Genomic DNA, 26,853 nt, shown 5'->3' with positions numbered 1-26,853 from the left:
TCAAGGCAGCAAAGGAAAGACAGAAGAGTCTGTGAAAACACTCGTCAGCCTGCAGCCCTAAGCCATGTCCATTAGAGCGCATAAAACACTTTTTAGTGACAGGTTGCACAAGTGTTGTGGAGAACCCTGTTATGATGGCAGCTATAAACTCAATTCTCCTGAGATCTAAGATGCTGGCTCCAATTCAGTGACCACAGACTTGGCAGAGAAGCCATCAACAATATGATAATGGCCGTGATAAAGGTTTTATTGATGCTGTGCTTATCACAGCAGAGAAACAGTTGGCAATCAGCAGCAATTAGGTGCTTAATAAAACTGCTTTGGAGTCACTGCTACTAAAAAGATTGTCATGGGTGGCACAAAGAACTCAGCAATCAATCTCAATGAAGTCCATGGCTGTGTTTCTTTTTGAAAGCATGTCTTTCATCAAAATAACTATGTGACTTTGGCTCCATCTAAAGGAAGGGGAATCAACTTTGATCTGATTACACACATAGAAGGCATTTGTATGATGACCACCTAAGCAGACCCTGGCATATTCAGAGGTCCAGGGCAAGACCAGGGAAAGGGGAGAAGAGGCCAATCTGAGAGATGGCAGTAGGTCTCTCTCAATTCACAAAGTTGACCATGACTGAGTTCTGTAGTGTAATTTGTATGTTGCTAATGAAAATAACCTGAAAGGGAAGAGTCCACACTCATCACCTTTGGGGAAGGAGAAACTATATTGAATTACTGGAAGAAAACAAATGGGGTTGTAATTACCTGTCTCTAATACAAATTACTCTATTGTGTAATTGGCTTTGCTAGTCTATACAAATTACTCTATTTTTTGCTACTCTATACAAATTACTCTACTGTGTATTGTTTTTCCTACTATAGTATGTATATTGACCTAGAATGGACTTGGCAACACTTCTGTTTCCCTCATGCCAAGACCATTCTATGTCAATATATATTCTATAGTAGCAAAAACATTGACTTGAGAATGTGACTGATGTGGGCCTGAGGCATGGGTCTGATCCTTGCCTAGCTACGTGACCACAGGAAGGCTACATCTCTCTCAGAAACTCAGTTTCCTCAATTACAGTGAGCAGAGATCACACCACTGCACTCCAGTCCGGGCAACAGAGCGAGACTCCGTCTCAAAAAAAAAAAAAAAAAAAAAAAAGAAAATAGGAATAAGATAACTACCCAACAGGGTTTGTGAGACGAAATACCATCATGTATGTGAGAGGCTGTATTTAGTCTGTTCTCACACTGCTAATAATGACATACCTGAGGCTGGGTAATTTATAAAGAAAAAGAGGTTTAATGTACTCACAGTTCCACATGGCTGGAAAGGCCTCACAGTCACGGTGGAAGGTGAAAGCCATGTCTTACATGGCAGCAGGCAAGAGAGAATGAGAGCAAAGCGAAAAAGGAAACCCCTTATAAAATCATCAGATCTCGTGAGACTTATTCACTACCATGAGAACAGTATTGGGGAAACCACCCCATGATTCAATTATCTCCAACCATGTCCCTCCCATAACACATGGGAATTATGGGAGCTACAATTCAAGATGAGATTCGGGTGGGGACATAGCCAAACCATATCAGAGGCCTTAGTATCTTGTCCCAAAAGATTACTTAAAATCAATCACAATCTGTCATGTAACATGTGACAGACACACAACCCAGAGAACAAAATTGCTGCCCTTATATTTATCATCTGCCTTAAGACTAATAAGAAGGCATTTTTTAAAAATTACTTAAAAGCAAGTTAGAAAATCTCACTTTAACATTAAGGAGTTTTGGCAGTATCATAAAGAGGTACTGGATACCTTGACTGGGTAACTTCATAATAATAATAGCTAATATCTCATGAAGTATTTTATTAAATTCTGAGCATTATTCTAATTACTTTATATTGATTACTTCATTTAATCCTCAAAACCACTCTATGAGGTAGAAACCATTATTCTCCCACTTCACAGATTAGAAAACTGAGCCACAGAGAAGTTTAGTAATTTGAACAAGGTCATGCAAACCACAAGTTATAAAGATAGATGCAAGCAATCTGATTTCCAACCCTATATTCTAAGTGCCAAAGATGGATATTCTGAGACTGGAAAAATTGTATTTCCTGACCTAGGAGCTGTTTGCCATATAGTATTTTATTCATGTGGTTCTAAATCTGTTTTATTTTCTTAAAAAAATTTCTAAGTGATAATATTAGTAGCTAAAATTTTACCACTTGATGCTTTGACCAAAAATTGAGCACTGTATGTATTTTGCATATCATGTGTTTTGCAACCACAGGCCCAAAATGAAGGCTCTGTAATGTTGCAATAATATCCATTACAGTTATTTATGACCGTGGCTCAGAAGGTAGTAGAAATTATATTTTCGATTTGTGGTAGGAGGTGCTGTTGTTTTCCAGATTCCGTTGGAAAAAAATGGGGAAATGGTATAAGCAAAGTTTTTATTTTGGCATTCTGAATCCCCCCTTTAGCTGTATTTTTCGCAAAATGTATTTGTTTCTCTCTCCATGTATTTGTCTCCTAAATTATCTCTCTCTAATCCTTTCTCTTTATCTCTTTCTTCTCTTTATCTCATCCCTTTTTTTGCTTGGCCCCATACCTATACCCTACTAGTTCCCTTCTCCTTGCCTCTCTCTCTTAATATCAAATTGGAGAGCACTTCTTACTGCTTTTATTTATTATTATGATACATAATCTTTATTAAAATGGTTGAATGGATTTAAGTGGCTGAATGGATTGAATATTATGATATATTGCATAATCTTTATTAAAAATGGTTGAATGGATTTTTGGAGTGAATCATCTTCACTGCAAAAATCATCTCCTCTAGGTGAGTCTTCACTCAGGTAGGTGCCCTTTGGTAGACTTTTATTTTAGTAGCTGCATGGTTCTCAGTTAATAAAAGCTCCTGTAACTCATAGAAGTTTAGGATTGGAAGGTAAGAAGAAAAGAAGGTGTATGTACATTGCCCAAAGCTTTCCTCTTTATCTTCATATGCCTCTTACTTTTTATTCCTGTCTTGCAGACACCCAACACTGAAAGCACATGTCAAGGGTGTTTCTTGACCTATGGCCCATATAAGGCTTAATCTTGCTATAGTTAAAGAGATCTGCTACAAGGGCATAGGGCATATACTCAGAGAGACCTCACCACTTAAGCAAGAATGTGTCCTCAGAGGCTAAAAATAGCTAGAAAGATTATCCCCTAAGCCCAGGATCTTTGGTTCTGATCCCCAAAACTAAGTCAGTCTTCACAAATTTGTATTTACATTCAATTTGTGAATATGACCCCAAAATATGATTACCAGACAGAAAAGTATATTAAAAAATCCCATTCTCTCTGCTAAAGAGATACTTGCATTTTTTAATTCAACAGCTGTATACGAAGCCCTCCTCAGTGTGCAATGTGGTGTGTGCCATCTCCCAACCTGCCGAATAAGTACAGCGTACTCCAGCTCTTCCCCCATCGACATGGTCCAGATCAGATTCTCCAAATTCCATAGGGCCCTGCCTGCCTCTGGACCTTGAAAAGCCAGACTTACCATAAGTAGCTGTTATAATAACCCTGGTCCCCATGTCCCCAACTTCACTTTATAAAACTTCCTTTCCTCTCTGGGAGAGTCCAATCAGTACCTTGAACAGTTCCATGGTTTCTGACGGGGAGCATCACATACCTGTTGGTTTGTTCTGTAAGCAGGCTGGGATCCCTCATTCCTGATTTCTTTCTCTGGTCTTTCTAACACTATTTCTTCTTCCTCCTCATCACTCTCTTCACAATAGGAATCAAATGCATCAGTGTAGTACTCTTCAGCCACAAGTGGGTCTTCTGGGATCTCTGAAATAATGAACAAACAACAGTCAGATACTACCAGTTATTAAAATTATAATGAGGTAAGAATACCGTATCTTTTCACAGGGATGTATATTTTGCTTGCACTGACAAAGCTTCCACAGAGTGTAGAGCTAAATCTCAGCTTCCTGAAAGTATTTGGTTGAAAGTAATAAACACTCAGCAAAATAAAACCAGTGGAGGAAAGGAGGAACATTTCCATTAGCAACTACATTTTGAAGGTAAGAAAAAAATCACTAAACAAGAATAAATAATATGCTTTAACATTTTGACATTTGGAGGCATAAATCCTTATTAAAAATGAGGAAATTTAGGAGCAAATGTAGGACAAGATGTCCTGGCTGAAGGGTCCTATTACACAACACACATAAAGTTTTTAGCATAGGAAGTTGGAGCAAAACTACCACAGCATTTTTCCTAGATATTTCTTTTTTTTTTTAATGTTACTGGTAAGACCAAACAAGATGAATAGGATATACAGCAGCATCATTTTGGCAAGCTAGAAAAAACACAATTCTTTTCTAACAGGTAATGATGGCTTTTGAGATGGAGTTCACTCTAGTGGGTCCTAATTACTCAACCTTACATTCAGCACTTATTTTAAAAAAGAATACCCACTTAAGCTGATGACAGTAAGCATCAACCCAAGTTACTTGATGCAACATTGTTAGTAACTAGAATAAAGTTGGTGTTTATAACAATCTTCAGTGAAGAAAGGCCATGAATGGATCACAAGAAAGCATAACAATATAAACTCTAATTTACTAATGGGGGCCTAGAAATAAAGAACTACCCAAACAACTACCCTTGGGCCGGGGGAGGAGAAAATTAGAATACTCAGCTGCAGCAAAACAGTAGGCATTTTAGACTTTGTACCATACTCAGACTTAAAATTAAAATTTTTCTTCCAAATTGTAACACATTATTTTTCAATCTATTGTTGCTATTTCTGGTCTAGTGGGAAAAATATGAAATTTGGGGTCAGAAAATCAAGGCTAGAATCTAGCTCTTCCACCTTTTAGATGAAAATTTGTGTAAGAGACTTAAACTCACAGAGCTCCAATTTCTGTGATAAAATTAACATAAGTGTAACCTAGTAGAGTGGCTACTGAGATTTAGTAACAGAATTCTCATGAAAGCATCGGTATGCAGGGAAGTTTCATACAAATGTTCACTCAATTTCCATGTCTGTACAAATGGGCTTTTCATTAAATGAGTACAGAATCCTTTGAAAGTAAAATACTTAATGGATGTAGAATTCCCTGGAAATAGAAGATGTTAAAATGTGTTTGTTATCTATGGTTTCCCACTAAAACATAAAAGGCTGCTGTACAGTAGAATAAAAATTAGTCAGCTCAAAAGACAAAAATTACATATATTCAAAATTGCCTTTGCCAGTTCCTTAGAAAGCAGTGTACTAGGGATCTCATACCTTCTCTCAGCAATTTCAACACAGCGTATTTTTTTTTTCACATCAGTTCAGATCACTGATTTTCAGCCAAGCAACAGATGAGATAGAATACTGTTATGGAGAAGCCATGGTTTTTATTATTTTTATTATTTATATTGAAATAATATGTATTATTTTTATTAAACGTGGCTTCTAGTCATTATATCAAGAAGACACCTGCACGTGTCTGTATGTACACACATATATATAACATACCTATACACGTATGTACATGCATATAGAACTTCGATACCTTTTGCGTACAAGTGGTTTTTGGTTACATGGGTGACTTTTGTAGTGGTGAAGTCTGAGATTTTAGTGCACCCTCACCGAGTAGTATACACTGTACACAATATGTAGTTTTTTATCCCTTACCTCCCTCCCACCCTCCTTCCGAGTCTCCAAAGTCCATTATACCACTCTGCATGCCTCTGTGTACCCATAGCTTAGCTCCCACTTACAAGTGAGAACATATGGTATTTGGTTTTCCATTCCTGAGTTACTTCACTTAGAATAATGGCCTCCAGCTCCATCCAAGTTGCTGCAAAAGACAGTATTTCATTCTTTTTTTAATGGCTGAGTAGTATTGCATGGTGTATATATGCCACATTTTATTTATCCACTCATCAGTGATGGGCAGTTATGTTGGTTCCATATCCTTGCAACTGTGAATTGTGTTGTGATAAACATAAACGTGCAGGTGTCTTTTTGCTATAATGACTAGAAGCCATGTTTAATAAAAATCTTCATTTTACTTACACTGAGAATGACAAGAGAACCACAGCATGAGAAGTATATGAAAACTAAAATCCCCTGAGAGATCTCCAGTTCTGCCATCAAGTAGGGGCATGTGCTTGCTGAGTGGAATGAAAGACAGAACCATATGATGTCTTCCTTCTCTTGCCCACCCTCAACTCTCCCTGAATCTCTGTGTCTGTTTCTCCGAGTTGTCCATTCTCCCTCTTTCCCCACTCTCTTCTACTTCCTCTCCCTCTCCTTGAGTCTCTTTGTCCCTTTGACAGTTATTCATTCTCTCACTCATTCATATTTTTCCTTCTTGCTCTCTCATTTTTTCTTTATCTTCATTCCTCCTTGTCCACTCCCTTGGCTTTCAAACTATGACACGGTAAGAAATATTTACATTGTTGCCCAGTGCACAGAAATGTGCTTATATATGTATGTATATAAATATCTTTATAGTCGAAACAAAAGTTTCATACATCAAGACCTACTTACCCAAACTACATATGACACACTCTGGTGTTTTTCATTCTGTTCAATTATTTTTTTAATGCTGGTTGCCACTCACTAAACTGACCTCTCAACCTGCAGTTTGAAAAACACCCCAACCTAGCTAGAGAGGTCAACATTCAGAAACACTCCTTTAGAATGCTGGCTTTGGCATAAAAACAAAATCTGCATTTAAATCAAGCCTCTAGCAATAGCTCTGTAACACTGTGTTATTTAAGCTTCCTGCACTTCAGTTTTCTCATCTATAAAATAAAGATGATAATATTCATCTCATGGAATTGTTGTGAACATTACATAGTATAATGGATGCAAAGTATGTATCAAATAAGGCAAACACTCAGTAGTTTTTCCTGTAATACTCAACACCAAGAAGAAATAACAGTCATGCATCACTTAACAATGAGGATATGTTCTGAGGAATATGTCATTCAGGTGATTTCATCATTGTGTGAACATCATAGAGTGCACTTATTACAAACCTAGATGGTATAACCTACTACATATCTATGTTTATGTGGTATAGCCTATTGCTCCTAGGCTACAACCCTGTACAGCATGTTACTACACTGAATACTGTAGACAACTGTAATACAGTGGTAAGTATTTGTGTATCTTAACATTAAAAATGTACAGTAAAAATATAGTATAAAAGATTTTTTAAATGGCACATCTGTACAGGGCTTTTACCATGAATGGAGCATGCAGGACTGGAAGTTGCTCTGGGTGAGTCAGCGAGTGAGTGGTGAGTGAATGTGAAGGCCTAGAACATTACTGTACACTACTATAGACTTATAAACACTGGACACTTAGGCTACACTACATTTATAAAAAATGTTTTCCTTTCTTCAATAATAAATTAAGCAGCTTACTGTACGTTTTTTAAACTTCTTGACTCTATTGTAATAACACTTAGCTTAAAACACAAACACATTGTACAGCTGTACGAAAATATTTTCTTTTTTTTATATCTCTCCTAACTAGGAGATAGTCAATAAGCATTTTTTCTTTCTTTTTCTTTTTCAACTATTTTGTTAAAAATGAAGACACAGACACACACATTAGTCTACTGCTACACAGCGTCAGGATCACTGATACCACTGTCTTCCACCTCTACATCTTGTCCCACTGGAAGGTCTCTACGGGCAGTAACACACACGGATCCTCCATCTACTGTGATAACAGTGCCTTCTTCTGAAATACCTCCCAAAGGACCTGCCCAAGGCTGTTTTACAGTTAATTTTTTTTTTAATAAGTAGAAGGAGTATACTTTAAAATAATGATAAAAAGTATGGCAAGCCAGGCATGGTGGCTCACTCCTATAAGCCCAGCACTTTGGCAGGCCGAGGTGGGCAGATCACCAGAGGTCAGGAGTTAGAGAACAGCCTGGGCAATATGGAGAAACCCAATCTTTACCAAAAATACAAAAAATTAGCTGGGTGTGGTGGTGCACACCTGTGGTCTCGGCTAACGGGGAGGCTGAAGTGGGAGGATCACTTGAGCCTGGAAGGTGGAGGATGCAGTGAGCCAAGATCGTGCCACTGCACTCCAGACTGGGTGACAGAGTGAGACCACACCTCAAAAAAAAAGAGTATAGTAAATACATAAAGTAGTAACAGTCATTTGTTATCACTATACTGTACATAAATATATGCATTACACTTTTATATGACTGCCAGTGTAGTAGGTTTACTTACCCAGCATCACCACAAGTATGTGAGTGACTATGTTGCTCTGCAATGTTATGATGGCTATGATAGCACTAGGTGTTGGGAATTTTTCAGCTTCATTAATGGGACCACCATTGTACATGCAGTCTGTCATTGACCAAAAGATTGTTATGCAGTGTATGACTGTATTAGACAATTGCAAATATATACCCAAGTTTAAAATATTTATTTATCTTAAATAGAATAATTTCTCAAAATCCACACTGAACCCAACTGAAATGGGCAATATGGAATCTCGCCTCTCTCTGGTTTCCTTTCTGAGGACTCCACAGGAACCCGCAGGCATTTCACCACACTGTTCACCTCCCATTGTCCTTCCTGTCCACTGATTCCGTCAAGGTTTCCTTCAAGCAGCTCAGAAGAAACCTCTGCAAGGGGGGTTGACAAATATGTTCTTTAAAGGGCTAGAGAGTAAAAAAATTTTAGGCTTTGCAGATTACATGGTCTCTGTCACAACTACCCAACTCTGCCTTTGTAGTATGAAAATAGACATTACATAAATGAATGAGTGTGGCTATGTCCCAATAAAACTTACTTACAAACATACGCAGCAGACCAAGTCATATCTCTACAACACAGACAAATCTTTCTTTTGTTAAACTACTAAGCTCCTCTTCCCAAAACGTAGCCCATTGTGTACAGACAGCCTTAGTCCCTTTCCTTCTCCTACCTAGGATTTCCTCCTAGAAGGGGAAGAAGGAAAGAAGTGGCCAGGGAAAAGTGCCATTCTGCCACCTAAGTTGTGAAACAAACTGGAATGAATCTGTCTCCAGTATTTCTTAAGTAAGCACCACTAATTTGGTGCTGCCCACAAAAGGACTCATTTTCATTTTCAAAGGGAAAAGTCAAAAGAAATGTAAGTCCGTTCAAACTGTGTTTGTCAAGCCTCATGTTTTTCATACATAGACCCCATTTGAAGCCTTGTTAGTCTAAGGTTCCTTTCTCCTGTCACTAAGGGGAAAAGAGTCTGATAAATAGCTTTAATTTCCTTGCACCCTGAAGTCAGCCTCATAATGGGTATACTGGAGTGGCATTCCAGATCTTCTGTGGGCAAGCAGTAACAGAACATGTTTATGAAGGAATCCAATAATGGCTGCACGAGTTTGGACACAGATGTTTCAAATCCATGCTGGAAAAACGAAGACATCACCCTGTTCCAGGAAAATGATGGCCTTTATCAGATCCTTCAATTAAGACCCAAACAAATGCCTTTCTCTAAGACTTATGTGAGCATCAGGATCACCTGTGGGCTTGTTAAAACGGATCTCTGGGTCCCACCCCAAGACTTGCTGATTCAGTAGGTCTGGTGTGGTACCTAAGAATCTGTATTACTCACAAGTTTCCAGGTGATGCTGATGCTGCTGGTTTGGAGGCTGCACTCTCAGAATCACTGCTCTAGAATGTGACTAGTTCAAATAAGAGTATACACTATAATAAAATCTAAAAGATTTTATACTATTTCTACATATTTCAACCTTTGTATGTTAAAGACAAAACGTAAACATAAGAAAAACTTTACCTTAGAAGAGCTCAAGTTGCTGTGCTATTAGTTGTCTAAATTACTTACAATCTCCATGGAGGTATAAGTAATTGAACTACTCCCATTTTGTTGATAGAAAAGAACAAAGCTAAGGGTGAGCAGCCCAAAGTTATAATCTTCATATTTGTGTGCATTTTACATTTTAAAATCACGTTGATATACATTTGATACCATAAAAATTTGATACCATTTGATAGCACAAAGATACCATTTGATCTTTGCAACAACTCTTCAATGTAGACTAGAATGACATTTTTCTGCCCACTTTTCAGATAGGAAAAGTAAGTTTCAGACAAGCCAATAACCAACCGAAGGTCACACTGCTGCATCTGAATCCCCTTTCTTTCACTGAATAAGTCTATTTGCAGTTAGTTAGGAATTTTCATCTTTGCTAGTAAAACCATTTCATAAAGGTCACGATTATCTTTCTTGTAGCTCTGAAAGATATTAGACAACAAAGGATAGACTTTTGACTTACGAGATAGAAAAACTGAAGCTTAGTCATCCTGGTAAATTGTCTTAAGGGAGCTGGGAGAATCAGATTCAGCCTGAGCCTAGTTCTCACTACCATCTATCTCAGATGTGTCAAACTTGAGTGTGCCTCAGAATCAGCTGGAAGGCTTGTTAAAACAGATTCCTGCTCCCACACCCAGTGTTTCTGATTCAGTAGGTCTGGAATGGGGCCTGAGATTCTGCATTTCTAACTATGCCACTCGTCTGGAAACACACTTTGAGAACTATTGCTCTATCTTATAGAACCTTCGAGGAGAAAATGACATACAGATGCAACTGTTAAATGAGAAACTCCCTGTCACTTCATCTACTGCATTAGCTCTTTAAACTTCTAAAACGATCCAGATATACATTAACAATTTTTTTAAAAAGAGTGTTTTCATAAAATAGGAACTTTGCCTGAAGAGAAAACCAAGTTTCCTCTAAAGGAACTTAGTTCCTTTTAGACATTTAGAAGATCTCAGCCTGTGGGCCTACCACCATCCCAAATGGTTTTAACCATTAGAATGCCTTAAGCAAATCCATGTGACAGGCTTGCCAGAATGGTTCTTAAAGGGTGGTCCCCAGAATAGCAAGAACAACATCACCTGGGCTCTTATTAAAAATAAAAATTTCCAAATTTGCCTATATCTCCAAACTACTGAATCAGAAACTGGGATGAAGGTCCAGCAATGTGTGTTTTGACAAGCTCTCCAGGTGATCCTGATGCACCCTTAAGTTTGAGAACCACTAATTCAGCACAATGACTGGCACTTTATGTCTGCTGAAATAAAAATCCCTTCTAATATTCCAGGTAGATGGTAAGCTCCAGGAGGGCAGAGGCCACACCCATCCTGCTCACCATGGTATCCCCAACATGTGATTCAAAGCAGACACCCAAAACTTCTTGCTGAATAAATGAGTACATAAATCTCTAAGAGATAAGGACTTTCAAATTGCCACATAGTATCATATACAAAGAATTAACTAATCTTTTGGGAGAGTAACATGGAGAGGGGAAGCTGAGGAGAGGAAGGAGATGCAGATGTTTTTCCTAAGACCCCCACCCCTTTCCTCTTTTTCACATACTTTTAACTTATATCTCAGATGTAGTCATACCTTTGAACTGCAAAAAATGTCTTCATCATACTAAAACTTCCAGCTACATCCTGCAGGCCCACTCAGTCAAGTCCCAGAACTCAGTCAAGAGGACCCAGAGTGTGACAGCAAATACTGTTAGGCTGGAGCTTTCTCCAGGTGCCCTAGAGTCTGCTCTGGACACCCTGCCTCTCTCTGCATATCTAATCATAGTTCAGCATTAAAGTTTGTGGAGCTGGCTGTCACGGGGCAGACAGAGGGTGGGGGGTGGGAGCCCTCAGCAGAAGGCAGCTACCAAAAGATGTCCATCTCTATTTTTCCTTTCTTTTCTAATTTTCTGAAGAGGGTAATGGCTTTATTACACCAAGCCAGAAAATACTGAACAAGGCTATTATAAGGCTCTAAAAAGAACAAACTGATTTATTCTTGTATCTCAATGTGGCCTCTATGAAGACCATGTTCATTCATTACAAATTGGGAGTGGCAGTGCTTAGAATGATTACAGTTATTATTTATATTGACATGGCAGCCATCAAAGCATTTCTTAATTTCCCAAAAATAACATTTGTGGGTGTGAAAAACTGCTCAAATTCATTTTTTAATAAAAACATTAAAAATAAAAATATTATTTTCTCATATGTATAGGAAACCTATGATTAATATGCTACAACGTCCCCAAAACCATAAGATTTTTTTTTTTTACCTTTTACATAAGGTGAAAGTCAATACTTTGAGAAGACACACAGACATAGGCATTGTGCTGAGTCGCCTCAATTTCCCCCAGAAGCTCCATTTTGTATAAGGTAAGCACAATTTAGGTGAAAACAAAACAAAACAAACAAAAAAACCAAAAAGAAATTGAAGTCAAAGTTAACTGGTGACATCTGCTGCTTCTGAGAAAAACTGCCTTCCACCAGAAGTGATGATACAAAGTAGTGACTAGGAGGACCAGCTGTAGGGTCAGATGGCAATCAAATTCTGCCTCCGTTGCTTATTGGCTGTGTGACCTCAGGTGGGCTACTTCACTTCTCTGGGTCACGGTGTTCTCATTTGTAAGTGGGTGTAGTGGCTACTATCAATGTCCCACACAAATTCCCTTCCCAGACACACTCCAAAGTATAATTGGCACACCCTCATCTACTAGCTGCTGTGCATGTTGGCTGCTGTATTAAGTCAGCTAGAGCTGTCATGAGAAGATATCACAGACTGGGTGATTTAAACAATAGAAATTTATTTCCCAGAGTTCTGGAGGATGGAGATTAAGGGGCCAGCAGGGTTGGATTTCTCTGAGGCCTTTCTCCTTGGCTTTGCTCTTGCTGCTTCTTCACAAGGTCATCCTCTGTGCATGCATACCCTGGTGTCCCTGTGTCCTAATCTCTTCTTCTTCTTTTTTTTTTTTTTGTACACTTTAAGTTTGGGGATACATGTGCAGAACATGCAGGTTTGTTACATGGGTACACACGTGCCATGATGGTTTGCTGCACCCATCAACCCATCATCCACATTAGGTATTTCTCCTAATGCTATCCCTCCCCTAGTCCCCCACCCCCTGACAGGCCCTGGTGTGTGATGTTCCCCTCCCTGTGTACATGCGTTCTCATTGTTCAACTCCCACTTATGAGTGAGAACATGCGGTGTTTGGTTTTCTGTTCTTGTGTTAGTTTGCTGAGAATGATGGTTTCTAGCTTCATCCATGTCCCTGCAAAGGATGTGAACTCATCCTTTTTTATGGCTGCATAGTATTCCATGTTGTATACGTGCCACATTTTCTTTATCCAGTCTATCATTTTTGGGCATTTGGGTTGTTTCCAAGTCTTTGCTATTGTGAATAGTGCTGCAATAAACATACATGTGCATGTGTCTTTACAGTAGAATGATTTATAATCCTTTGGGTATATACCCAGTAATGGGATTGCTGGGTCAAATGGTATTTCTGGTTCTAGATCCTTGAGGAATCACCACACTGTCTTCCACAATGGTTGAACTAATTTACACTCCCACCAACAGTGTAAAAGCATTCCTATTTCTCCACATCCTCTCCAGCAACCCTATCAAAAACTGGGCAAAGGATATGAACAGACACTTCTCAAAAGAAGACATTTATGTGACCAACAAACATATGAAAAAAAGCTCATCATCACTCGTCATTAGAGAAATGCAAATCAAAACCACAATGAGATACCGTCTCACTCCAGTTAGAATGGCGATCATTGAAAAGCCTAATCTCCTCTTCTTATGAGGACGCAGTCAGATTGGTTTAGAGCCCACCCTATCAGCCTCATTTTAATTTAACCACCTCTCTAAAAGCCGTGTCTTCAAATACAGTCACATCTGAAGTACTGGGGGTTAGGGCTTCAACATATGGCTTATAGGGGGGACTCAGTGAAGCCTATAACAGTTGCTGACAGCACACAGATACTTTATTCTCCACAGAATTGTTCTTGGATCAAAGAAGCCATCCTTACTGAAAAGATGATGCCACATCCCTGCCCCAGGGGCAGTCCTGGCCAATGACTGAGTGACTTAAGGTAGAACCATCTTTGTGGTGTTACTCATGCCCCAGAGCTCCGTGTGTGAGCAGACTGAGGCTAGTCTCCATCTGAGACCACATCCTTGCTCAGCTCCTTTTATCTGGACACAGCCCCCAACCCCACACCAAACTCCATACATACACCCACATCCTTAGAGCTCTCCACAATAAGATACATGCACCAGATACCCATCTCAGGCTGTGCTTCTAAGGAACCCATCTAAAGACTTGGACATTATAATAAAAATATCTTGACTCATGTTTACAAAACAAAATATAAAAGATAAGTGACACTATACAGTAAGATAAACATTCCTTAAAGGAAAATAGTCAGGTGCCAGCAAAGTCACATTCTTTAATATTATAACTTTAATCCTCAGACCTTCAAGAAAATAATAGAGCCCACATCTGTGGCACTGCTAAAGTGAGTCCTTTGTCAGATATCAATTATGTCTCAGATGACTAAATTTTTTTCTCTCTGGAGGTTTAGTCTCCTGGCCCTCTTCAAAGTCTTCTTAAAATGCTTCATCTTGCATAATGTCCAGAACATGGTAGATGCTCCATAAAATGGCACTTATTAATTTAGTAGGTAGAAAGATTCGCTTTTATAATTGTTGGTGTGAGAATTTTTTTAAGAAATTGTATTTAGAAAAATACCTATCAAAAGTGCAGGGAAAGAAAATGATATGATCCCTTCTGCCAGGGAACAAGAGGAGGGCTTTGGCCCTGTTCCAGAAAGGTGGAGAGAAAGAGAGTGGGAGGGGCCAGAGTGAGATGGTGGCCGATCATGTGCTCTGTAAGACGCCAAATTCACCCGAAACTTAGCATAACTGTACCATCTAGGTTTGTGGGAGTACACTCTATGATGTTTGCTCAATGACAAAATGGCCTAAGGACACATTTCTTAGAACACATCCCCGTTTTTAAGTGATGTGTGACTGTACACATAAAGGGCCAACAGCAGAGCTAGAGAAAAACACTTCCCAGGCAGAGGTCACCTGTCCTTCAGGACGACAGCTGAACTCTTCCAACGAGATAAAAACTACTCCTAAAACCCCAGCTTCCCGTTCTCCCAGAAGCTTATAAGGATACCCAGTCTTTCCCTCCCCCCATGCCTTCCCCAGCACTATTAAAGAAAAAAAACTGACTCTTTTGATACTTTGCTGTTTGGGAAAAGGCATTTTGTCCATCTGAAAACTTCAAATCAACATATATTGTATTTTATTTTTTCCTTTTCAATTTTTAAAAGCAATCTCTCTCCCCACTGTGAACCATGAAATGGTTTATCAGAGTTATGCAGTGAGTCATCGGCTGGGCCTTGAACATTGTTTTCACGGTGTCCTAGTTCCCGGTGGCAGCAGTTAAGATTGCTCATTGGAGCTCAGAAGTCATAGAGAGGGAAGGGCACACTCTGAGACCCGCAATTGTTCCTTTCCCTGGTGACTCATCCCCTTTTATGATACCATGGGCCCCTGCTGGAGGTCCCAGAGAAGCTGTTACTCCACATGCCAAATGGCTGCTGCATCTCTATTTCATTACAAAGAGCTCCCTCTGCACCCAAGGGAAGCAACTGTAATTTTCAATCACCATAACATTTAGTGGGACTGGAGGCGTGCAGCAGTGTATTTGCTAAGAAATGGTTCGAACCAATGTTCAAGCCAGAGAAGAATATGGACAGCCCCCAGTGAAATAAACACACTCATATTCTGAGGGAGAAATGAACAGTCCAGGTATCTTTTAACACTTAGCTCTGCAATCATCTCCTATCTTCCATTGGCATCATGTCTTACACAGGCTGCTGCAAGCCTTGCCTAATGCACTCACCATGTGACTCTCCCCTTTCAATGATGCCCTCGCTGCCAATAAAATTGAGTATAAAATCTTAAGTTTGGCAGGCAAGACCTTTTATCATTTGCAACCCACATTCCCAGATCTGCCTCTTCTTACCAATGAATGTGGTAGATCTCATTTAAAGGTATATAGCAAAAGACTCTGATTGGGCTGTCCTGGTCTAGGTCTAGGAAGCTTTATTTTTCTGATGCTTTCCAGATAGTTCTCATACGTACCTTCAGAATCCTGGCTTTCATAACCTGAACTCTGCATTTTTCCCTGAATTCACTCTTGCTTACCCACTTCATCTCTTTAAAGTACCACTTCTTTTAGAATTGACCTAATATGGTAGACACTAGCCACTTGTGGCTATTTGAATTAAAATTATTAAAATTAAATAAAATGACAAATTCAGTTGCACTAGCTACTTTTCAAGTGCTCAGTAGTCACCTGTGACAAAATTATAGAATATTTCCAACACTGCAGAAAATCCTACTGGACAGCACTGTTCTAGGCTGTCATCTCTCTAAATAGAGGGCCACGGCCTCTGCTTTCAGTTTGGCCAGATTTCTTTGAAGCTCTGGGATGTGAGTCACTTTACCTCTCTGATCCTCAGTTCCTCTCCTGGCCAGCACACCATCTACCATCACCAATCCCCACCTCTGCAAAGAGAAGGTGGAATCCCCTGGCCCTTGAAAGTGCTCCAGCTCTCACAGTTGTGGATGTAGCAGGGGAGAGGTAGTGTCTCCATCGCACCCCAGCCCTAAGCCTCTTCATGTAACCGAGTGCCATATCAAAGAATGTATCCAATCAAATCTTCTCATCTGTAAGATGCCCTTTTCTGCCTTCTTTTACACCGTATCTACATGCACAGTTTGAATAAATGCCCAACCCCAGCCTTCTGGGCAACCCCCTTGCCCAGAGAAAGGCAAGCTCACGGACCTCCCATATCCCCATGGTAGACAATATCTTTCTTTTCTTTTTTTTAATATTTTTTTTATTATACTTTAAGTTCTAGGGTACATGTGCACAACGTGCAGGTCTGTTACATATGTATACATGTGCCATGTTGGTGTGCTGCACCCATTAACTCGTCATTTACATTAGGTATATCTCCTAATGCTATCCCTCCCCCCTCCCCCCACCCCACAACAGGCCCCGGTGTGTGATGTTCCCCTTCCTGTGACCAAGTGTCCTCATTGTTCAATTCCCACCTATGAGTGAGAGCATGCGGTGTTTGGTTTTTTGTCCTTGTATCTTTCACAGCACAGCAGGAATCAAGTCAACTTTGAGAATAATATCACTAACTGCAAGTGGAACTGAACCTCAAATACAAACAATACGTTTCTATTCTTAGGATGGGGGTGCACATCAGTTGCTTGGTTTGCCATGAAGCTTTCTTTCCTCACACAATAAACTATAGGGTTAGTACCCTGACCTTTTCTAAAATAAACTTTCAAAACCAGGGCTAAATTTAACTACATTGATTAGCTTAGCCTACAGCATCACACATGAGGTTGTGAAAAGAAATAATTTTCTTAGACAAAATGCATATTCATGACCCTTTCTGGAGGGCTAAATTAAGTACAGTACAGTACCGTTTTTTATATATAGGACAGCAGGTTCTGCTGTAAGTGTCTCTCTAAGTGACATCTCTATATTTGACTGAGTGTACTAAAAGCTCTCCACTCCCTGCTATACACACACACACACACGCATGCACGCACATGCACGTGACAGAAATAAGCTCCATGATCCTTTTGGAAATAGGTCTCCCTCAAGCTCTAGAGTCTGCACTTTTATCCTACATGTCAAGAAGATTTTCCCTCAGAAAAAACTGTAATTTTTCCCTGAAACTTTTCTTTCCTGGTTTAGAGAGTAAAAGCCAAAACGACAAGGTAACATTTTTCTTTTCTCCCCCAAATTCAGAGAAATGAATTCAGGCCAGGAAATTCATTCTGTCAAGGAGAAATGTAGAAAGACTTCATAGAAACTCTGAAAAATTTGGTACATAGTGGGATATGCTGTGTTTGGTGGCAGAAGACACCTTGTTCTATGACTTTAGGCAACTGGTTTAAGCTTCCAGGCTTTAGGTGTCTTATGCGTAGAATGGGATGGTGATAACTCACCAACCTTAAAACCAGATCCTGAACTGAATGATTTCAGGTTACTTTTCTGCATTAAGACTTACAAATTTACGACAAGGAGTAATAAACTAGACCAATATCTTAGTTAGTTTGGGCTTCTGTAACAGAATACTATAGACTAGGTGGCTTAAACAGCAGAAATTTATTTCTCACAGTTTTGAAGGCTGGGAAGTCTAAGGTCAAGGTGCTGGCAGATTCAGTGTCTGGTTGAAGGCTCCCTTCCCGGTTTGCACACTGCTGTCCTCTTCTTGTATCCTCACATGGTGGAGGAGCACGGAAACATAGAGACAGGAAGCCAGCTTTCTCATGTCTCTACTTACAACGGAACTAATCCAATCCTGTGGGCTCTACCCTCATGACCAAATCACCTCCTAAAGGCCTCATCTCAAAATATCATCCCATTGGGGATTAGGGTTTCAATATGATGAATCTGGGGGGACAAAAACATGTACTGCATTACAACCAGTGTGCACATGAATCATCTGGGGAACTTGATGAACTCTGGGTTCAGACTGGCAGGACTGGACTAGGGCCTGAGATTCTGCATTTCTGACATGCTTCAAGGTGGTGGAGATGCTGCTAGTCCACAAACCACACTTAGAGTAGTAAAAGAATAGACCTCTGATTTCTGTTCCTGGCCACCAAATATTTGTCAAAAAGTAAGATTCTAACTAAGACCACCACAGCTGAAGGATTTAAATTACTACCATAGGCGGCCTCTCCCTCCTCTCTTTTACCTTTTTCTGGCTGTATTTTCTCATTAACAAAGTTTCTGTCATGTACATTGGAATGCACTTAGCAACTTGTATGATTGTTGGCAGACAGAACACCTTGTAAGCCAAATGAGAATTCCTCTTCAGTAAAATCCTAATATGATAATCTCTCTTTTCCACCTCTGGTCTCCTGGAAAACATTTGTCTCCCATTGGCAGCACCCTTCTGTTAACCTGCCATCTGGAGGCAGTCAGGAAATTGCTAGAACATGCTTGCTGGCCTAAAGACATTCTTGGCTCACCAATGTGAAGAGGCAAACAACACAGCAAGATGGGATGTGTGTGTGTGTGTGTGTGTGTATGGAGATGGGTGGCATGGGGGGTTTAAGGAATTGGTTCACATTCACATGATTATGGGGGCTGGCAAGTCCAAAATCTCCAAGGTAGGCCATGAGGGTAGGGCAACAGGCTAGACACTCAGAAAAGAGTTAATGTTGCAATCTTAAGTCCAAAGGAAGCCTGGAGACAGAATTCCTTCTTCTTTGGGGAAGATCAGTCTTCTTCTCTTAAAGCTTTCAACTGATTGGATGAGGCCCACTCACATTATGACATTATGATGAGTAATCTGCTTTACTCAAAGTCTACTGATATAAAAATATTAATTGCATCTTAAAAACACCTTCACAACAACATCTAGACTGGTGATTGACCAAACTACCATGGCCTAGCCAAATAGACACATAAAATTAACTATCACAGGATCTAACACGAGAATTATTTCCCAGCTTGAATTCTGACAGAGAATAAAGTTGCCAAAGAGAACTCAGATCTTCTATGCAGGCTGCAAAAGTCCCAAACAGTAGAATTCCAGGCCTCTTCCAGTACTGAGAAACATCTTGACATTTAGATGTTAACTTTTTGGCAAGGGTAATTAACAGTTTCTTAACAAAGATGGCCAAATAGGAACAGTTCCAGTCTACAGCTCCCAGCATGAGTGATGCAGAAGATGGGTGATTTCTGCATTTCCAACTGAGCTTTGAAGAGAGCAGTGGTTCTCCAAGCACAGAGTTTGAGATCTGAGAACGGACAGACTGCCTCCTCAAGTGGGTCCCTGACCCCCAAGCCGCCTAACTGGGAGACACCTCCCAGCAGGGGTCAACTGACACATCATACAGCCGGGTGCCCCTCTGAGACGAAGCTTCCAGAGCAAGGATCAGGCAGCAATATGTCCTGTTCTGCAATATTTGCTGTTCTGCAGCCTCTGCTGGTGATACCCAGGCAAACAGGGTCTGGAGTGGACCTCCAGCAAATTCCAACAGAGCTGCAGCTGAGGGTCCTGGCTGTTAGAAGGAAAACTAACAAACCGAAAGAAATAGCATCAACAACAACAAAAAGGACATCCACACCAAAACCACATCTGTAGGTCACCATCATCAAAGACCAAAGGTAGATAAAACCACAAAGACGGGGAGAAACCAGAGCAGAAAAGCTGATAATTCTAAAAACCAGAGCGCCTCTTCTCCTCCAAAGGATCACATCTCCTCACCAGCAATGGAACAAAGCTGGAAGGAGAATGACTTTGATGAGGTGACAGAAGTAGGCTTCAGAAGATCAGTAATAAGAAACTTCTCCGAGCTAAAGGAGGATGTTCGAACCCAGGAAGCTAAAAACCTTGAAAAAAGATTAGAAGAATGGATAATTAGAATAAACAGCATATAGAAGACGTTAAATGACCTGATGGAGATGAAAACCATGGCACAAGAACTACACGACGCATGCACAAGCTTCAGTAGCCGATTCAATCAAGTGGAAGAAAGGGTATCAGTGATTGAAGATTAAATGAATGAAATGAAGTGAGAAGAGAAGTTTAGAGAAAAAAGAGTAAAAAGAAATGAACAAAGCCTCCAAGAAATATGGGACTATGTGAAAAGACCAAATCTATGTTTGATTGGTGTAACTGAAAGTGACAGGGAGAATGGAACCAAGCTGGAAAACACACTTCAGGATATTATCCAGGAGAACTTCCCAAACCTAGCAAGACAGGCCAACATTCAAATTAAAGAAATACAGAGAACACCACAAAGATACTCCTCGAGAAGAGCAACCCCAAGACACATAATTGTCAGATTCACCAAGGTTGAAATGAAGGAAAAAGTGTTAACGGCAGCCAGAGAGAAAAGTCAGGTTACCCACAAAGGGACGCCCATCAGACTAACAGCGGATCTCTCGGCAGAAACTCTACAAGCCAGAAGAAAGTGGGGGCCAATATTCAACATTCTTAAAGAATGTTCAACCCAGAATTTCATATCCAGCCAAACTAAGCTTCATAAATGAAGGAGAAATATAATACTTTACAGATAAGCAAATGCTGAGAGATTTTGTCACCACCAGGCCTGCCTTACAAGAGCTCCTGAAGGAAGCACTAAACATGGAAAGGAACAACTGGTACCATCCACTACAAAGACATGCCAAATTGTAAAGACCATCGATGCTAGGATGAAACTGCATCAACTAGTGGGCAAAATAACCAGCTAACATCATAATGACAGGATCAAATTCACACATAACAATATTAACCCTAAATGTAAATGGGCTAAATGCCCCAATTAAAAGACACAGACTGGCAAATTGGATAAAGAGTCAAGACCCATCAGTGTGCTGTATTCAGGAGGCCCATTTCATGTGCAGAGACACACATAGGCTCAAAATAAAGGGAAGGAGGAAGATCTACCAAGCAAATGGAAAAGCAGGGGCTGCAATCTTAGTTTCTGATAAAACGGACTTTAAACCAACAAAGATCAAAAGAGACAAAGAAGGCCATTACATAATGGTAAATGGATCAATTCAACAAGAAGAGCTAACTATCCTAAATATATATACACCCAATACAGGAGCACCCAGATTCATAAAGCAAGTCCTTAGAGACCTACAAAGAGACTTAGACTCCCACACAATAATAATGGGAGACTTTAACACCCCACTGTCAACATTAGGCAGAAAAATGAGACAGAAAGTTAACAAGGATATCCAGGAATTGAACTCAGCTCTGCACCAAGCAGACCTAATAGACATCTACAGAACTCTCCACCCCAAATCAACGGAATATACATTCTTATCAGCACTACATCACACTTATTCCAAAATTGACCACATAGTTGGAAGTAAAGCACTTCTCAGCAAATGTAAAAGAACAGAAATTACAACAAACTGTGTCTCAGACTACAGTGCAATCAAATTAGAACTCAGGATTAAGAAACTCACTCAAAACCACACAACTACATGGAAACTGAACAACCTGCTCCTGGGTAAATAATGAAATGAAGGCAGAAATAAAGATGTTCTTTGAAACCAATGAGAACAAAGATACAACATACCAGAATCTCTGGGACACATTTAAAGCAGTGTGTAGAGGGAAATTTATAGCACTAAATGCCCACAGGAGAAAGCAGGAAAGATCTAAAATTGACACCCTAACATCACAATTAAAAGAACTAGAAAAGCAAGAGTAAACACATTCAAAAGCTAGCAGAAGGCAAGAAATAACTAAGATCAGAGCAGATCTGAAGCAGATAGAGATGCAAAAACCCTTAAAAAAATCAGTGAATCCAGGAGCTGGTTTTTTGAAGAGATCAGCAAAATAGACAGATGCTAGCAAGACTAATAGAGAAGAGAGAAGAATCAAATAGATGCAATAAAAAATGATAAAGGGGATATCACCACCGATCCCACAGAAATGCAAACTACAATCAGGGGACACTATAAACACCTCTATGCAAATAAACTAGAGAATCTAGAAGAAATGGATAAATTATTGGACATATACACCCTCCCAAGACTAAACCAGGAAGAAGTTGAATCCCTGAATAGATCAATAACAGACCCTGAAATTGAGGCAGCAATTAATAGCCTACCAACCAGAAAAGTCCAGGACCAGATGGATTCACAGCTGAATTCTACCAGAGGTACAAAGAGGAGCTGATACCATTCCTTCTGAAACTATTCCAATCGATAGATCAATAGAAAAAGAGGGAATCCTCCCTAACTCATTTTATGAGGCCAACGTCATCCCGATACCAAAGCCTGGCAGAGACACAACAAAAAAAGAGAATTTTAGACCAATATTCCTGATAAACATCAATGCAAAAATCCTCAGTAAAATACTGGCAAACCAAATCCAGCAGCACATCAAAAAAGCTCATCCACCACGGTCAGGTTGGCTTCATCCCTGGGATGCAAGGCTGGTTCAACATATGCAAATCAATAAATGTAATCCATCATATAAACAGAACCAAAGACAAAAACCACATGATTATCTCTTTTCTGCATCAACAGATGCAGAAAAAGCCTTCAACAGAATTCAACAGCCCGTCATGCTAAAAACTCTCAATAAGCTAGGTATTGATGGAATGTATCTCAAAATAATAAGAGCTATTTATGACAAACCCACTGCCAGTATCATACTGAATGGGCAAAAACTGGAAGCATTTCCTTTGAAAACTGGCACAAGACAGGGATGCCTTCTCTCACCACTCCTATTCAACATAGTGTTGGGAGTTCTGGCCAGGGCAATCAGGCAACAGAAAGAAATAAAGGGTATTCAATTAGGAAAAGAGGAAGTCAAATTGTCCCTGTTTGCAGATGACATGATTGTATATCTAGAAAACCCCATCGTCTCAGCCCAAAATCTCCTTAAACTGATAAGCAACTTCAGCAAAGTCTCAGGATACAAAATTAATGTGCAAAAATCACAAGCATTCTTATACACCAATAACAGACAAACAGAGAGCCAAATCATGAGTAAACTCCCATTCACAATTGCTTCAAAGAGAATAAAATACATAGGAATCCAACTTACAAAGGATGTGAAGGACCTCTTCAAGGAGAACTACAAACCACTGCTCGATGAAATAAAAGAGGACACAAATGGAAGAATATTCCATGCTCATGGATAAGAAGAATCAATATCGTGAAAATGGCCATACTGCCCAAGCTAATTTATAGATTCAATGCCATCCCCATCAATCTACCAATGACTTTCTTCACAGAATTGGAAAAAACTACTTTAAACTTCATATGGAACCGAAAAAGAGCCCACATTGCCAAGACAATCATAAGCCAATAGAACAAAGCTGGAGGCATCATGCTACCTGACTTCAAACTATACTACAAGGCTACAGTAACCAAAACAGCATGGTACTGGCACCAAAACAGAGATATAGATCATTGGAACAGAACAGAGCCCTCAGAAATAATACCACACATGTACAACCATCTGATCTTTGAAAAACCTGACAAAAGCAAGAAATGGGGAAAGGATTCCCTATTTAATAAATGATGCTGGGAAAACTGGCTAGCGATATGGAGAAAGCTGAAACTGGATCTCTTCCTTACACCTTATACAAAAATTAATGCAAGATGGATTAAAGACTTACATGTTAGACCTAAAACCATAAAAACCCTAGAAGAAAACCTAGGCAATACCATTCAGGACATAGGCATGGGCAAGGACTTCATGACTAAAACACCAAAAGCAATGGCAACAAAAGCCAAAATAGACAAATGGGATCTAATTAAACTAAAGAGCTTCTGCACAGCAGAAGAAACTACCATCAGAGTGAACAGGCAACCTACAGAATGGGAGAAAATTTTTGCAATCTACCCATCTGACAAAGGGTTAATATCCAGAATCTACAAAGAACTTAAACAAATTTACAAGAAAAAAATCAAACAACCCCATCAAATGTGGGCAAAGGATATGAACAGACACATTTCAAAAGAAGACATTCATGCAGCCAACAGTCACATGAAAAAATCCTCATCATCACTGGCCATCAGAGAAATGCAAATCAAAACCACAATGAAATACCATCTCACACCAGTTAGAATGGTGATCATTAAAAAGTCAGGAAACAACAGGTGCTGGAGAGGATATGGAGAAATAGGAACACTTTTTTTTTTTTTTTTTGAGATGGAGTCTCACTCTTTCACCCAGGCTGGAGTGCAGTGGTGCTATCTCGGCTCACTGCAAGCTCAGCCTAGCAGGTTCATGCCATTCTCCTGCCTCAGCCTCCAGAGTAGCTGGGACTACAGGTACCCACCACCGTGCCCAGCTAATTTTTTGTATTTTTAGTAGAGACAGGGTTTCACCATGTTAGGCAGGATGGTCTCGATCTCCTGACCTCGTGATCCACCCACCTCAGCCTCCCAAAGTGCTGGGATTACAGGCATGGGCCACCGCGCCCAGCCAGGAACACTTTTACACTGTTGGTGGGACTGTAAACTAGTTCAACCATTGTGGAAGACAGTGTGGCGATTCCTCAAGGATCTAGAACTAGAAATACCGTTTGACCCAGCCATCCCATTACTGGGTATACACTCAAAGGATTATAAATCATGCTACTATTAAGACACAGGTACACATATGTTTATTGCGGTGCTATTCACAATATCAAAGACTTGGAATCAACCCAAATGTCCATCAATGATAGACTGGACTAAGAAAATGTGGCACATGTATGCCATGGAATACTATGCAGCCATAAAAAAGGATGAGTTCATGTCCTTTGTAGGGACATGGATGAAGCTGGAAACCATCATTCTCAGCAAACTATTGCAAGGACAGAAAACCAACCACCACATGTTCTCACTCATAGGTGGGAATTGAACAATGAGAACACTTAGACACAGGGTGGGGAACATCACACACTGGGGCCTGTCGTGGGGTGGGGGGATGGGGTAGGGATAGCATTAGGAGAAATACCTAATATAAATGATGACTTAATGGGTGCAGCACACCAACATGGCACATGTATACATATGTAACAAACCTGCACGTTGTGCACATGTACCCTAGAACTTAAAGTATAATTAAAAAATAAATAAAGAAAAGAAAATAGTGCATGTTAAGGGAATGATGCAGTACCTGTAATGTTAGCTCCCTAGTGATGCATATTTTTATTGTTTCTTATTTGAATTTTTGCTTGTGATAGATAAATGTGTTATTGTATTCATTTTAATTGAATTTTAAAAATTAAGAGTGAACCCTAATGATTCCAATATTTTTATTAGCTGTTTTACTTTTTGCTCTGTGACTTGTTAATATTTGGCTTAGGACCAAGGTATTTGTGCATAAACTTTTTAAATGTTAAAGCTATTAAACCTTTGTTAAGTTTAAAAATAAAAACAGTTTCTTAACAAATAGAAACTTGCAACTACTACATCTTACAGCCTATCTGGAAAAGCTCTTTGTCTCTAAATATTCACGGTAAACTGTCTACAATTTTCTGGTAGAGTTCTCCTCAGTCATTCTCAGAAAATCATCGTCATCTTCACTTTGTCTGAAGTCTTCAAACCTCTCTGGAGAGCCTGACTGTTTGGGTGAAGACACTGATGCCCACCATGGACAGAATCAGGTAACGAGGTCATGTTATGGCATGGTGCATGTACAAGGCTTCTTTTGGTGAATGTGGGTGCTTTGTGTTATACTGTAACCATAGAGAAAGTGTCAGCACTAAAGTCTCGGAGATTCATTAAAATCATTTTCCTTACTTATATGCAGTGATTCCATGGTTATCCTGTGACACAGACAACACATCAATAAAATCATCAATATTCTTTAAAAAATTTTTAAAGCCTAATTCAGGAAAAACTGATAAGAAAACTCCCCCAGATCTCCTAAAACAGCCAGGAATTACTTCCAAATTTTTGAAAAGCTAGGTGTCTTAGATTGAATTCCCCAGAAAAAGACTCTTGAGATGAGAATTTTTGTAAAAGTTATTTATCAGACAGGCAGTATCAAGCAGAGGTCCACAAGGCCTAACTTTGGCTTAATCCCTCGGAGCTCTAGAGACAATTAACAGGGAGGTACTGGAGTGTTTATGCTCTCCCATACATTAGTGATTTTGAAAAGTCTGCCTCTTGAGGGCTGGGGGTGTGGGAGAGAGGTATATATTCCCAGGCCCTTCTGGCTCTGTTTGAGTATAGGCAAATCAAGCTCTGGCAGCTTGAGAGTAGCCCCCACAAAAAGAGACACAGCTGGGACACAAAGCACAAGGAAATGGTAAAGGGATCAAACAGGGTATGAACACAACACTGATAGCAACTGCTATACTGGAGCTTTTTTTCCTGACACTTGATTCCTATTCTGCTTTCTCCAGTTCTACCTGTTTGTGGTTCCTCTAATCAGACACCCTCCTGCTACATTC

At 39.8% G+C, this 26,853-nt stretch overlaps 1 protein-coding gene across 37 annotated transcripts in view; it reads right to left on the bottom strand.

Annotated features, from left to right (window-relative positions):
- NEK11 (NIMA related kinase 11) overlaps positions 1-26,853 on the bottom strand; it is a 329,806-nt gene that overhangs the window by 106,611 nt on the left and 196,342 nt on the right. For 32 of the 37 annotated variants that reach the window (XM_054552609.2, XM_063722193.1, XM_054552608.2 and 29 more), the window contains one exon: positions 3,697-3,857. In XM_054552609.2, coding sequence (XP_054408584.2) covers positions 3,697-3,857 — 161 coding nt within the window. Of the gene's footprint in view, positions 1-3,696; positions 3,858-7,460; positions 9,452-26,853 lie in introns of those variants that run through there. The other 5 variants (XM_063722198.1, XM_063722203.1, XM_063722202.1 and 2 more) reach the window with 5 other exon arrangements.

The sequence above is a fragment of the Pongo abelii genome, chromosome 2 (assembly GCF_028885655.2).
Source record: "Pongo abelii isolate AG06213 chromosome 2, NHGRI_mPonAbe1-v2.0_pri, whole genome shotgun sequence".
Lineage (NCBI taxonomy): Eukaryota > Metazoa > Chordata > Mammalia > Primates > Hominidae > Pongo > Pongo abelii.
This window is presented reverse-complemented; position numbering and strand designations above follow the sequence as displayed.